The 14574-nt window shown below is 41.1% G+C and overlaps 2 protein-coding genes across 3 annotated transcripts; one reads left to right on the top strand and one right to left on the bottom strand.

Moving 5' to 3' along the window:
* The first annotated feature begins 492 nt into the window (after nucleotides 1–492).
* Nucleotides 493–7237, top strand: LOC139333931 (endoribonuclease ZC3H12A). The gene is made up of 5 exons (XM_070966637.1): nucleotides 493–912; nucleotides 1742–1881; nucleotides 5093–5327; nucleotides 5500–5606; nucleotides 5770–7237. The coding sequence occupies exons 1-5, from the start codon at nucleotides 539–541 to the stop codon at nucleotides 6798–6800; spliced, it is 1887 nt and encodes a 628-aa protein (XP_070822738.1). The 5' UTR covers nucleotides 493–538; the 3' UTR covers nucleotides 6801–7237.
* A 1207-nt stretch (nucleotides 7238–8444) lies between these two features.
* On the bottom strand, nucleotides 8445–12041 carry LOC139333429 (uncharacterized). Of its 2 annotated transcripts, none has more exons than XM_070965832.1 (8): nucleotides 11886–12041; nucleotides 10861–10971; nucleotides 10688–10772; nucleotides 10363–10547; nucleotides 10190–10283; nucleotides 9964–10111; nucleotides 9449–9688; nucleotides 8445–8682 (listed from the first exon to the last, which is right to left on the bottom strand). In XM_070965832.1, the coding sequence occupies exons 1-8, from the start codon at nucleotides 11937–11939 to the stop codon at nucleotides 8625–8627; spliced, it is 975 nt and encodes a 324-aa protein (XP_070821933.1). In that variant the 5' UTR covers nucleotides 11940–12041; the 3' UTR covers nucleotides 8445–8624. The 2 variants fall into 2 exon arrangements, with proteins under 2 accessions (XP_070821933.1, XP_070821934.1); XM_070965833.1 differs by having other exon boundaries at nucleotides 10861–10967; nucleotides 11886–11990.
* Between the last annotated feature and the right edge of the window lie 2533 nt (nucleotides 12042–14574).

The raw sequence follows: 14574 nt of genomic DNA, 5'->3' as shown, positions 1-14574 counted from the left end.
AAAAAATGTCACTGGAGCCCAAGGTGACATCGTCTGTTGTCTCATTTTGTTCACTCAGCAAAGCCCCAAAATAGGCTATTTATTAGATTTAAGAACATCAAACGCAACAAATTCTGACATTTGAACATATCCTCTTTTGGGCGATTTTGCTTAAAAAGCGACAATCAAAGATTAACTTTGTGTCAGTCGACTGATCATTTATTGGAGCTCTGAAGGCAGTCCAGCTCTGGAGTGTGTTCTGTGTGAAAATCCTTAACGAGCAACACTACTGTAACATATCTGCTTGATCGAATTGTGCAGCCCGGAGAATAGAGATAATCTTAAGTTTGAAAAGTTAAATCACAAGCTTGAAAAGTTAACAAGTCGTTTTAGAATAAATTTTAATGTGATTTAAAGTGAAACAAAAAGGGGAGTTAAAAAAAGAGGTTAAATGATGTCAAATAAACATGTATTCCTAATGAAATGCCATCTTCCTTCAGTCAGTCAGGCTGTGTGACATATCTTCTATGCTGCTGAAAAGAGGCCCAGATGCCCCAGGATGGATCAGGCACTTCCCAGCCAGAGCTCAGCTTCAGACCTGCTCGAGCCAGACAGCGAGGAGCTCCAGCTCAGAGTGGACTTCTTCAGGAAACTGGGTTACTCCTCCGGAGAGGCGAAGGCTGCTCTGAGGAAGCTGGGACTGAATACAGACACTAACTCTGTCCTGGGGGAGCTGGTGCACAGCAGGACCGGCACTGCACCCATCATGTCCAGTTCTGACGGCGATGAGAGGAGCTCAGGCCCAAATGACCCTCTGCTGCCTCCCAGTTGGGCCCCTGGACCCTGCAGAATAGCACCACAGCTCGGGGACCGTAAGAATACAGACTCGGAGTTGAGGCCTGTTGTTATCGACGGCAGCAATGTTGCCATGAGGTAATCTTAATCAATTTTTTCTCTCTTTTATGGCATCATAGAACATTTATTTATTCATAATCCTCGTAGCTGCTGTGTTTTTCAGCCACAGAGCTGTAGCCTACACAAAAAGCGACATACAGTAACAACAAAAGCAGGCGTTGTCTACCTGGGGACAGTAAAGCACCTGTGAAATAACATGCTTCAAACTGCCATCACTCTTTATCATGTCGTCCTTCAACTCTGACGCTGAAACATACACTTTCCACCTTAGCATGTCACTTGACTATTTGAAAAGGGCGTTCCTCACCCTGCCTGTGCATGTTTTTGCAAAGGCTGCTGCTACAATATGCAAATCTTCATCACACGCCTCAAAATCCCCACCACTCAACACATGGGAAGTGAAATACGTGACGTTTGCGTGGCTTGCAACCGTAACAGCAGTCGCAACGCTCCAATAGCTCACTAATAGAGCTGTTTATCTGTGTATGTACATAGTTTTGTTTTTTTTTATGGTAGCATTAGTCTTATATTCATTAGGCCTCCGTTATTTTCAAACAAGGCAGTCTGATGTTCTCATTCAGCCCTTTGCATTTCTTTCTGTAAAATAAGGAAAAAATTATTCAGTTATGATGTGGAAATTTCTGAAGAGCAAATTATGTCCGGGGTGGAAGGAGAAATTACTGTTGTGCTAATGTGTTATTCCATTGTTATCCAGAAAAAAATAAGCAAGATCCAGTATGTGTGCTGGTCTGGTCAAAAGTCCACGACTGAATTTTTCTCCCAGTACATCCCAGAACAGTGCTGCTCCCTTTCATATTATTTATTGTCAAATAACGTCTTTTTACAGTCATGGCAATAAGGATGTGTTCTCGTGCCGAGGCATCCAGCTGGCCGTGAACTTCTTCCTGGACAGAGGTCATAATACCATTACTGTGTTTGTTCCCTCTTGGCGCAAAGAGCAGCCCAGACCTGATGCCCCGATAACAGGTGAGGACACACGAAATGCACAATTAAGCAGACAGATGGTTCACATTTTTTATTTAATAAGAAATTGGGGATCTGGAGCACACTTCCTACAGATATCAGGGAAGCCAGCTCACTGAATATTTTCAAAAGACAGCTAAAAACTGATCTCTTCACTTTAGCTATGCCTCGCACTTATGCACTGCCACACTTCTCGTTCATGTTTTATTTTACAAGATTTTATGCATTCTATGCAATTCCTTCATGAAAGGTGCTCTAGAAGTTTATTTTATTTTATTTTATTTTATTTTATTTTATTTTATTTTATTTTATTTTATTTTATTTTATTTTATTTTATTTTATTTTATTTTATTTTATTTTATTCAAGCAGGATGGATGTAGTCGAGTCATACAAACATTTCTCTCTCAAAACATGAACTATCTCTGTGGCTAAATCACACTGTAAGCAAGTCAAGGCAAGTAGGGGTCTGGTTCAAATATCAAAATCATTTATTCATTCCTTAGCTAAATGGTGGCATCACCACTCACAGGCACATCAGCAGTAGTGCAATTTGTCAATAAAGATTTGTTCTGTCATGTACTGAATGCTTCCAGGAGATGGTTGTAAAAAAATAAGGGACTTTCCTAGCCTACAATAGATAACATAAGACGGAAGTGCCAGCCTCAGGGAGCTGGACTGGCTGTCATTGTGCATGTCTTACATTGATTTTAATCTTATTTGGCACTGCTCAAATCAAACGTACCTATCACAAACAAAATATTTCGATGAGCCACACATATTGACTCCCAGCCAATTAATGAGTCTGTCTGAAGTGGTTTTGACTGATGAAAAAAATCCTCAGAAGTGAAAACCTGAATCTTAGCTGGGTACAAAGACTGCAAACAGGGTGAGACATCTTCCCCGGGTCAGTCTAACGGAAACAAAATCCACCTACCAGCAGCTCTAAGGGTTGTAGATTAACACCTTATATCTCATCCACACATACACTGAAGTGTAAAAAAGTCTGTTTGCCGTTTTACAAGGTCCCTTATCTGTTTCTTGACTGGGTGCAAGAACTTCCTGGAGTCCCCGCTGGCAACTGGTCCCACCCAAGGAATAGCTCGGCTCATAACACCCATGGAAATGAATTGTCACTTTACAAGTAAAGTTCACTCATTAACAAGACAGAACATGTTAATGAGTGAGCTGTAGAGGTGTTGATAGAAAATGAAGAGACATGTTCCAAACTCTACTTATACTTGGCCAGGAAACAGTAGTTCTTTTGTTTTGTTCCCTCAAGTTTAATTGAATCAGAGATTTTTTTTTTCCTCTATAGAACTTCTCTTTTACCAAGAAATACGACTACGACTGCCACTTAAATCTCCTCTTGCACTGGAGCTGTAGGCATGTCATATTCCTGTATCTGTGATTCATTCCCAGCAATGAGATAACGTTTCAGTGTTTTCAGTGGAAAAAACTACTGAATTCAGCTGTTGGGCAACACATTTAAGATTGTGAAATAGAGGTTTACCCAACTTTCTACCAAGTTATTTTTCAATATGACGTCAGGACAGCAGCAGCTGTAAGTGTGGGCATACAGGAGGATTTGCTGTGACAGTTTTTGTGTAGGTTCAGTAAGACTCTAGAACACAATAAAGAGATCTACATTTCTGTCAACTGAGTCAGACGCTTTGGGTGTATCTGAGCAATCCAGATTAATATCATGTTGGCAGTACACCATCGCTTTAAGTAGAGAAGCTCCCTTTTACCAGCCTGAACACATAGTGCTTTCAACTCATTCACGATAAGCTCGGACAGCTCCAGTAACAACAACAACGATACAATGAAGGGTGGACCATCAAAAACTGATGCATCATCACATTGAGGCTCTCATGATTTGGTAACAGCCTGTGTGGAGCAATCCGAAGGCTCTATTTTCAACGTGCAAACAAGGAAGTAAAAATCAGCCTGCAGTCATTTGTGGGAAAGCCCCATCAGGAAGTCCAGCTGTGTTTTTTACTTCCACACCTAGTTTACTGCAGTAAATTGTGTGGTTAACTGCTGACAATCATCTGCAGCAAGTAATTGTATACAGCAAGTAGTGAAGACAGAACGCACAAAGAGAAGCACTTAGTCAGAAGAGTGGCTTCAAGTGTTTGTAGTGTCTGTAAGTCAGTAGCTCAGTCCATGTGTAGCGTTCATGTAACCTGGCCTCTTGTTCATTTATACTGATTTCATGGTGCATTCATTTTACTTGTGTAAAAAGCAGCTACAGTGTGTGTATTATTGTGTGTTTTCCTGCACTCACCTTGCAGGTAGAGTAATGTGATATGTACATACAGATAGTTATGATGTTTGTGCAGGTGATGTAATACCATCTCTGGTGTCTTTTGTTTCCTGTGAGTGATTGCTGAGGCTTTGTAAAATGCCTACTGCATTTTTTTCTTAAGCTCTGTGGGTTTTCTTGAACATGCGGTTGTGGATAATGACAAACTGTACATCATGTTACATGGCAAAGCCATGCGCTTTCTTTCTTTCAAAACAATGACATGCCACAGTTAAATACAGCGTAAAAGGGTATAAGTACAATGAAAAGGGGCAATACAAGTAGCTCCTCTACACAATCTCTCCTCAGCCGTCTGACTCTGGATTGTTTGCAGTTTCATTCATTCAACATTTATTTAAATCTCGAAGAATCGTTGAGGCGCTCGTTTCCAGTTGTAGTGAGAGTACAACTAAAGCAAAAAGAATTAACAAGAAAACAAACAGCACAATTTAAAATGGTTACATTCAAGAGTGGGGTAGTTTTTAATGTGTAATAGTTTGTAGCAGTTTGTAAAAAAAAAATAAAATAAAAAAATAGCAATTTCCCAATGCTAACATGCTAGCTTGACAGCTGCAGCTGTGTTCATTATTACCATTCATTATGATGCTAGGCGTCTTCTGACATGCGATGGACACGTGAAGTGGATGGATATGGTTAGCGATGAGAATCATGCAGTGCACACTGGGTAATTGGTGGGTTAGCTGATCCAGACTGAAAGACTTAAAGGTAAATTTGTGAATGAATGACTCGGGCAGTGTGTGTTCATGGGTTTGGAAGGAGGCTTGATGGAACAGGATGGGGTTTGGGTTAAAGTTCAGCTTACTCTTGCTGGTGTCTCCAATGTTATCAACCCCAACTTTGAGGGCTTCTATAAACAGAAACCAATGCCTGTCACATCTCGGTTTCAGATCAACACATCCTGACCGCGCTTGAGAAACAGAAAATAGTGGTCTTCACTCCATCACGCCGTGTTGGTGGGAAGCGAGTGGTTTGCTACGATGACCGCTTTATCGTCAAGTTGGCATATGAGTCCGACGGAGTGATCGTATCCAATGATACCTACCGTGACCTCCAAGGAGAAAGACCCGAGTGGAAGAAGTGCATCGAGGAGAGGCTCCTCATGTACTCCTTTGTGAACGACAAGTAAGCAATCAGCCTGTTTTTTCACTTCCATGAATACTGTTTAATGTGGTTCCAGAGGCCATATCACACCCTGAGGGTGTAATCAGGGAAACAATGCAACACCCGTGATTTGTCACAAGGGAATGATGAAATCAGCAATCAGTCATGTCTGTTTTTTTGATTTTCTGTCCAGGTTCATGCCCCCAGATGACCCTCTGGGTCGCCATGGCCCCAGTCTTGACAACTTCCTTAGGAAAAACCCTCTGCCTGCGGAGCAAAAGAGACAGCTCTGTCCTTATGGTAAGATATATTAGCACTGAGCTCAGGCAGAGGAACCCCCCTGTTACAGTAAGCAGTATTTTTCTGCTGCATATTGTTAGACTTTTCATTCTTTTTGAGTGGTTCCCAAATGACAATACCTATAGCTTATGTTTGTGTGTGCGTCCATTTATGTTTTCCTCAGACAAAAAGTGCACGTATGGCATCAAATGTAAGTTCTACCATCCAGAGCGGGCAAACCAGTCCTACCTGTCCTTGGCTGATGAACTGAGAGAGAAAGCCCAGATTTCTGCTGTAAAAGAAGAAAGAAATGCCAGATTATCACCCAGACATCTGCAGTCCGATCCTGCTCAAAATACCTGTCCTCATCCTCAAGACTCAGAGTACATAAGAGACCAGCACAGTTCTTCACATCCTGGTCAGGTTAGTGAGAATGCACTGCTGTACTGGGATGATCCTAGAAAAAGTCCAAACCATACGTCCGGTTCTGTAACAGCAAGCCAGTGTCAGAAAGAGCGGCCTGGGCTGCACTCAGTGCCCAATCATTACTATGCCAACGTGTCTCACGAGTACCTGGATTCTGGTCTTGGCTCTTATGAGAGTCAGTACTCTGACTTTTTGCATTGCCTCAGCAACTCCCACATGCTCAGGCCCCAGCAGCAAAGTGCCCTCCCTGGACCCAGACATGCCACTGTGCATTCAGAGAAAAATAACAGCAGCCAGTCCTGCAGGTGCTCTTCCCATGTGCCTTCAACAGCTTGTCAGCAACATCATGGAAACCTGGACTCCAAGGGTCAACCCAAATATGACACCTACCCTCCTCACATGTTCCTGTCTGGTGTGCCACACCAACACAGCCTCCCCAGCCATCTCCATTACAGTGGATCCCCACATCATCAGCAAAATTACTGGTCTGATCCCTTTCAGGGGCTGCCCCAAGCCAGGACATCACATAGTCTCCCCTCTTCAGTCCATAACTCACATTCCCACAACTCTTGCTGCTCTTACAAAGGCCATCAGTACCATTCCTGGGGTCATCAGCAGTCAGCCTCTGCTGCATTTGGCCCACAAAGGCTGGAACTCCGCAAGAAACTGCAAGCCATCTTCAATCCACAGCAGGTGGATACAGTCATGGAAATGTTTCCACATGTGATGAATGCGGAAAAACTGGCTGCAGAGATCCTCAACCTGAAGGCTCAGAGAGGGATATTCTGATGATTTCCCTCCCTTGCATCCTCTTCAGTCAGAAGTGACATGATAATCATGTTAACATGACGCTTTGAAAGATAAATGCAAAGGAGTTTCGTTCTATTTAATGTGCCATTGTGGATGTGCTACTTGCCATCTTATTTATGAACAGTTTAGATGATCTGTTTTGAGTTGTATGCAGTTGTATGACATTGTAGTCAAATGTGACCTTGTCATCCATGTCCTGGATGAAAAGTGCCTCTAGATCAAATAATTTTGAGTTTCTAGAGTTTTGACTGTTGATGCATATTGTGTCAAATGTGATCTATTTTAATCTTTGTCTAACAAGGACGTTCTCATGCAATAACAAATCGCTGTATAAAGTATTACTTTTCCTTTTAATTTCACTGTCATTCTCCAGAACAGCTCGCTGTTCAGTGTTATCTCTGAGAGGTGTATAGTGTTTTTTTCAACATGCAGGATTTACAGTAAATCCTGAATAAATAACAAAACTGAAAAAAAGACTTTGATACAAGCAAGAGGAATTTGCTTGTGTCTCACCACCCTTTTCCTGTAAATCAGCATCAGTTTCGCAGAAACAAGTGTTGCTGTAACACTATGAAATTGGGTCACTGTGCAATTGAAAAATGGCAATAGATATGTGGAATTTAGTTCTCGTGAGCACGCAGATATAATTTCTCTGAGTAAATCATTTTGTAAATGTATAATGTAAGATAAATTAATTCATAGTGAGCATGTATAGGGGAAACCATGTCACTGAAAATAAAGAAATGTCATGCGTCTGATACTGGGTGTGTCAGTTTCACTTACTGGTAAGGTCAGTGCTGTACCAGTCTTTCTTAAGCATAGTTAATACATCTGTAAATATGCCATCAGTTTATCAGGAACTGAGAAACTGCTTACGTCATAACACGTTGCCTCAAATTCCAACTAGACTTCCTCGTATGTGTGTCTCCTCCTTCTATGCACAGACCTGTCTACTACGACCTCTGAACATCTTAATTTCCTGAAAATATCCTTTAACCCTTTGGAAGCTGATCTGTGAATGGTTGGTTCTCAGGACAATAAATATCTCAACAATTTGACATTCATGGTGCCCATTAGATGGATCCTAATTAATTTGTTGATCCCCTGACTTTTCCTCTAACGCCACCTTTAGGTTGAGATTTGTTGTTGTTTTTTTGTGTTTTTTTTTATTATCTCAACGACTGTTGCATGGTTTGCCATGAAATTTGGTAAACGCTTTCATGGTCAGAAAAGGAATTGTAGTCACACTATCTGCAACTAATGATGTTGCCATCAGTTGCAGCTGTACTTCGTGTTTAAAGCTAACTAGCGAGTGTTAGCATGCTACACTAACACCTTGAACATAGTAAACATTATATCAACAGTATGCGCTAGTATTATCATTGTGAGCATGTTAGCATGCTGATGTGAGCATTTAGCTCAGGGCAGGAAAAAAGAGCTCAACGGGTTTTTAAGACCCACATTATGGTTGTCAATCATGAAGTTTTTTAGCCAAGCCTCAACTTGAGCTTGAAATTCAACATTTCTCTGTGAGACTAAGATACTTTTTTGCGTGTTTTGTGAGCAATTCTAACGTCACTGTACGTCCAAGCTCAAACTGAACTATGTTTGATGGAATGGTACTTTTTTATTGTCAATAAGAGACTAGACAAGACACACATGACATATGTAAGTTTTACAGTATTCGTGTACTTTGATACAAAGATTTATCTCATTATAATCCGGTATGGCTGTAACTACTGTTGAGCATTCAGTCAGCTGTGGATCCACATGGGCAGCTCTACATGATAGTCTGTGCTTTTGTCATTCCCAGGCCATCAGTAGCTTGTGGAACGGTACAAAGGCACCATAGCCAGGCTTGCTGGAAAGGACAGAAACAGAAATAGCAATTTAGTAATGAACATGTTTGAACTAAATTTAAAAGCAAATCTTCACATTTTGTCTTTTTAAATATGTTCACTTGGTTTACCCATGTGTAAGACACAGTGGTTCATCTGCTCATTGTATTCTACTGCTTGAGTTTATGAAGGAAAGGCTACATTTAAAACCCATTTCCTGCAATGAGTCAGATTTTTTATTGCTGCAGGCGAATGAGTCCACACCCCACACCCCAAGTTCACACCTTACTTGTCAAATGCTGCAATTTGAGCCTGCCAAGTTAACCTCAGCCTGAGATTTGCATATTCAGCAAAGCCACTAAGTGCACAGCAGTTGCTCAGGTATGTTTGAAGGCATTGTTTAGCTGTTAAATACCTACGGGCTGTAGTGTGATACCGTCATTTAGAGACACTTCAGTATAATTGTATGTGTTTAACTCAGGCTTCAGGAATCATACTTTAATAACAGATGATCCTGCCAGAACATTAGCAGTTCATTTAAATATACTGTAATGTGTAAATCTGCAGTGTAAGAATTGAACTACCTGGCGAGAAGCTCCAAAACATAAAGGGTTTATAAGAGTCATTTGAACTGTCTTTTCAAAGATGTAATGAAAATATCCCAGGAAAGCACCACTGTGTCACTCAGCAATGGACCACATAAATCACAGTGCAGCACTGACAGCCACACCCTGAGACGCATAAGGAAGCTACAAGTTGCTTGTGTTCAAAGAGAAGCAGATCAGTTACCATTCAAAGTAGCTATATCCCCTGTGGCTGCCGTCATGCAGTCCATGATCAGGTGTCTGCAGCTCCACCCCAAGGTGGAGCTCTGCCTCCCCCTGCAGGTGGCCCAGGAAACGAATGGTTCCTGTGCTGATCCGTCCAGATGGCAGCATGATCCTCACCCGGTGACCCAGCTCCAGGTCCATGGGGGAGTGGGGTACAAAAACCCGGTGAGGCCCTTGGGACGTCCTCCATGACCTCACACTGGAGAAAGAGAGGGTTAAGTCAGTAATACTGTGGGATAGAGCGGACTATGATCAGTTCTAGGGTACTTTTACTGACAGCTTTAGAATCATACATGCATACATATCATCTATGGAGGGTCTTTTTTCTGTACTTAATTGATCAAAAATACCTAACTTTGAACGTAAAATAAGCTAAGCAGCTGCTGGTTGTAGCTTCATATTTGCCGTACAAATATGAGAACGGTCAATCTTCTCATGCAACGCTCTGCCGAACTCTTCCTTTAAGGACTGTACCTGGTGGCTGAAGATGAGGAAGAGGCAGGTCTCGAGCTCAGCACCGATGACGAGGATAACTGGCTGCTGGAGAGACTGCTTGAATAAGTGTTGCCTCTTGATGACACCTCAGACCCTCTGTGTTGGAACATCATTCTTGAGGGACTGCCTGTTCATTAGGGAACAGCAGTTGGCATCATTATTGAACTATAAAAACTTCTGAATCCACTGTGCTACTGTCACTTACTTGAACACTCCTCAAATACTTCTCCATTGTCTGCTCCTGACTCTCCCTGGTCATCACTGCCCACTTTCACCAACACCCCAGCCTGAGAGGCCAGCTAAGGAAGAGACACGTTAATATTAATGAAGTCATAGACACAGCTTCAACTCCTCGCACACACACCCTCACAAGCACACCTGATTATGTAGCTCTTCCTGTTTTCGTTGCAGCTCTGCAAACCTCCTTTCCCACGATGCTCTCTCACAGGCGATCCTGGTTTTGAGTGACAGTATCTCCTTCTCAGTTTTGGTTAGTCTTTTATGAAGTGCAGTTGTATGGTCAGGGCTACCTGGTATGGCTGCAATCCCTTTACTTTCAGAACCTGACAAATAAAGTGGATTTCAGGTTCATGAAGCACACCAGCCTCTGTGAATAGATTTCAGCTAGCTAATTATAGTCTTTTAAATTGAAAGTAAAGATTTTATTGCGCAATTTTTGGCATTGATTGTATGAAATTCTTACCCGCAAGCTGTTTCAGCTGTCGGCTTGTGTCATGAGTAATGTGATGTTCCCTTGGCAAGAATTTGATTGCGTTATATGGACATATCTGCAATGCAAATGAATACAGTTTATGGTCATCATAAAAATCAACCCTTATCAAAAGGCGTCTGTGATTTCACAGAACGTATACTCACCCATAGGAACCTGCAGGTGCACAGTATCCCCTTTACTGTCCATGTAAAAACAGTCCACAGGATATATGTCTCCATGTTGATGCATGTTCGCCTCACATTGTGGTTTTTTGACTGGGGAAAGATTTACTGTTAATGTAATTAATCTATTACAGCCAGGGGTGGAATGCAGCTAAGTACATTTATTCAAGTGCTGTAGAGAAATGTGCTTTTTACTCCACTACATTTATTTGAGAGCTATAGCTAATCGTTACCTTTCAAATTTACTCTCTTCATATGTCTTTGCATACAAATCACCTCCACCTTTACCAACTACAGCAGTAAAATTCTACTTAAACATCACCCCATGGGTAATAAGATGTAAAAGTTACATATAATAAAGGGGCGGATGTGGCTCAGGAGGTACAGTTGGTCACCTACTGATCACAGGGTCAGGTGGGGTGATTCACTGTGGCGGATGATCCGCTGTGGCAACCCCAATGGGGAGCGGTGTAAGAAGAAGAGGAAGTAGAGAAGTCTTCATGTAGTATATCATCAACTCACAGGGGGGATTTTCTGCATTGATTATGTTACTTTTACTTTAGATTTGTTAAGTTCACTCTCCTGATGACACTCAAGTACTTTTACTTTAGTCACATTTTCAATGCCGGACTTTTACTTGTTATTAGTACTTTTACAGTGTGGTATTGGTGCTTCTTCTTACAGTGTATTGATTTGTATAGTTTTACTGGACTGTGGTCTAATGAGTCCAAAGGATCAGGTGGAGGCTGGTAAACTATGCTTTCTGTGGGCGGATGCTGCCATGCTATGACCTCATAAACAAACACACACACAAAAAAAAAACCCAGAAACCTGGATGGAAACTTTTCTGTATCCTGTAGTTTTTTTTATCTTGAACCTTCTGTGCCACTGTTTTTGCTTTTTGTAATACTTTCTGGCTGCAACGACTTCATTTCCTCGGTGTGGGATCAATAAAGTCCTGTCTTATCTTTCTATCAGAGAATATATAGACAGAGCTGGACACTGACCTTTGCCAGATGCTCAACTGAAGGGTGGGAGAAAACAATCCCATGTGGGGTCATGAGGAAATAGAAGCTCTCATTTCTGCTCAAAGGGTCTGTCCTAGTCCAGGGTGAGTGCTAATGTGGCACACAGGGCTCAGCGACCTGTTGCTATGCACCAAGTCTGTGTGAACAGTGCTGCTGACGACTGCTGGGACGGTAAATCTTGTCTAATCTTCTTAGTTACACAGTCCAGTTGCATCCAGGCTGCTTAATTTGGTCTACTGAGCCTCATCTATAAACAATGTGAATAAGCCTCCGCATGCAGTGCAACTGTTGGCCCTGTTGGAGGATTCAGTGTCAGCATCCATCTGTTCTGCGTCCTCTGACATATTCAATTGTAAGAGCTGAACAAGTAACAAACAAACGTTAGACCAACAATTTGCTTTCTTTTTTCTTTTTTCTTTTTTTTTTTTGCACTTTATCTCCCAATTGATTACAAATCATACTTTCTATACATTTCCATAGTGTGAGGTCACATATATATTTTCTACTAGGCTCTAGCTCTTCATTAATGTTTTCTAAACTGAGTGAAATATTAAAACCCAGGAGACGTTAGACTTTAGACTCTTTCCTCTATGATGATCCCTCAAGGAGGTATGTGGACATAGTTACACATGAAGAGCAGAAGAAACAGGTCTAAAGTAAGTGGACAGCGACACTTATTGCCCAAATATACAATTGAGCAAAAAAAAAAAAAAAAAAAGTCGCACTCTGGTCACTATTTAATACATAGATTAATGAACTCTTAGATCTTCTTCTTCTCTTTTAATTCAACTGCTTGGATTAATTCCATGCTATTATCTCTCATTATAAAAGCAAAGACAAACTAATACAAAAAAAAAATGTTTTTATGGTTGCACTAGTAAGATGGAAATAGTCCCGATGTCTTGTGTACGTTTACTGACATATCTGGTGTCCTTGGAAACTTTGCTATCTCCACTAGAGTTTAAAGTTCAGTGAGTTTGGAGGAAAAAAAACATTGGTGAAAAGTCAACCAGTGGTGAGTGCAGGACGGACAGAGAAAAAGAAGCTCATATCTTCACTAACAACATCATAGAAATCAAACCCCTTTTATACAGAGTCACAATTTTAAGACAGTGCTGCTGGACAATCATTTACACACAGAGACAAGGCAACCAAGGACGGGCTGGTTAATTCTACACAGGTCATTGTGTAGTTATGTGTTTATGGTGCTTTAAGTACTAAGCACAAGATAAACTGAAGCAATAAAAAAAACACGGGAACTCCTCTGTTATCCTTTTGTGGTGCAACAGTACAGCACCGGCTCCAAAAAAGCAGTGAAAACATAAATAAAAGAGATAGCGATGACTTGCATTGGACATTGGCACATCCAGGAAAGGCTCACAAGCAGAGATGGAGCGAGGTTAATGAAAACAACTATACTATATGTATAAAAAAAAAAAAAAAAGGAGCCACAGTTTGATCAGTGTTCATGTGATGTGGATGTTAATATCCTCAATTTGGAGCTGAAAGCTGGAAGTTCATCCTTGTACTGTTTCACTACTATCCCAGTGCACTGGAGCACAAACCCCGACACAAAACACATCACTGTTACACTATGTGTGGTCTGCACTGTACTGTATTTGCATTAAAGGCTGCTGTCTATTGTTGTTAACTATGCACGGCATGGACACTGCCCCCTCTGTTCAGTATATCCAGGACAAAATAACCAGGCAATGCAAATCATGTAGTTCACACTCATATAAGCCTCATGGCATGATATTTGATACCATAGTTAAGCTCTGAGGAACTGAAAATGGCATTCAGTGGCACACATTTAAATCTCCTGACCCTGGAAAGTTTTAGTGTTGAGAATATAGTTTTGAGAGTCATATAGACCTGCTTACATCAACAAAAATGTGTATGTAATGCTTTCCTCTGGTAGGTGCCTAAACCTAAGCTTAAACCACTGCACCGTATATCTCACTCTGAGGAAATCGAGTTTGACAAGAGGCAGCATTTCTTCCTTGTTGATTATCCTATTGACTATACAGCACAAAAGTCTGTAGTTTCAAACTAAATCTGGGCATTCAAGTGAAACGTGAGCCGACAAGCAACATTCATATGGTTAATTGTTGTGTGTGAATAGGTGTATAAGTTCAGGTAAGCTGTGCGTATCTGCATTAAGATCTCATCTCAGGTCATGTCCTCATACATGCAAAGAAACAAACTAATACTAATAATTCAGTCTCGCTTTTTATCTTTCTTTATATTTTTCTGCTGGCTTTGTTTGCTGTTATGCACCAAAATACCAAGGCATATTCCCCGTGTCTGAAAACTTACTCACTACAATGAGCAAGTTATCTGGGCTTCATGTTTGACTATGAGCATGTGGTATAATGGCTATCAGACAATGGTGTCTTTGGAAAGAACATTGTGGAATGCAAATGATGGAGATATTTGCAAAATTTTGTTGGCATACACAAAGATGCTGTGTGAGTGTACAGTAGTTCTTTGATATCAACTGAGAAGATATCTGGCAGTAGTGTAAATATCATGGTGATCACTGTAAATAAACAACTTTATGCATGTAAATGTATATGTGAGCATATGTGAGGATGTACAGTGGGCATAGGTGTGCATGTACAATATTGCACATCTGTGTTTTCCAGGTAGAAATGTGCATATGCAG

Source organism: Chaetodon trifascialis, chromosome 7 (assembly GCF_039877785.1).
Source record: "Chaetodon trifascialis isolate fChaTrf1 chromosome 7, fChaTrf1.hap1, whole genome shotgun sequence".
Classification (NCBI taxonomy): Eukaryota; Metazoa; Chordata; class Actinopteri; order Chaetodontiformes; family Chaetodontidae; genus Chaetodon; species Chaetodon trifascialis.
The sequence above is the reverse complement of the archived record's forward strand: the minus strand, read 5'-3'. Positions and strand labels throughout refer to the sequence as shown.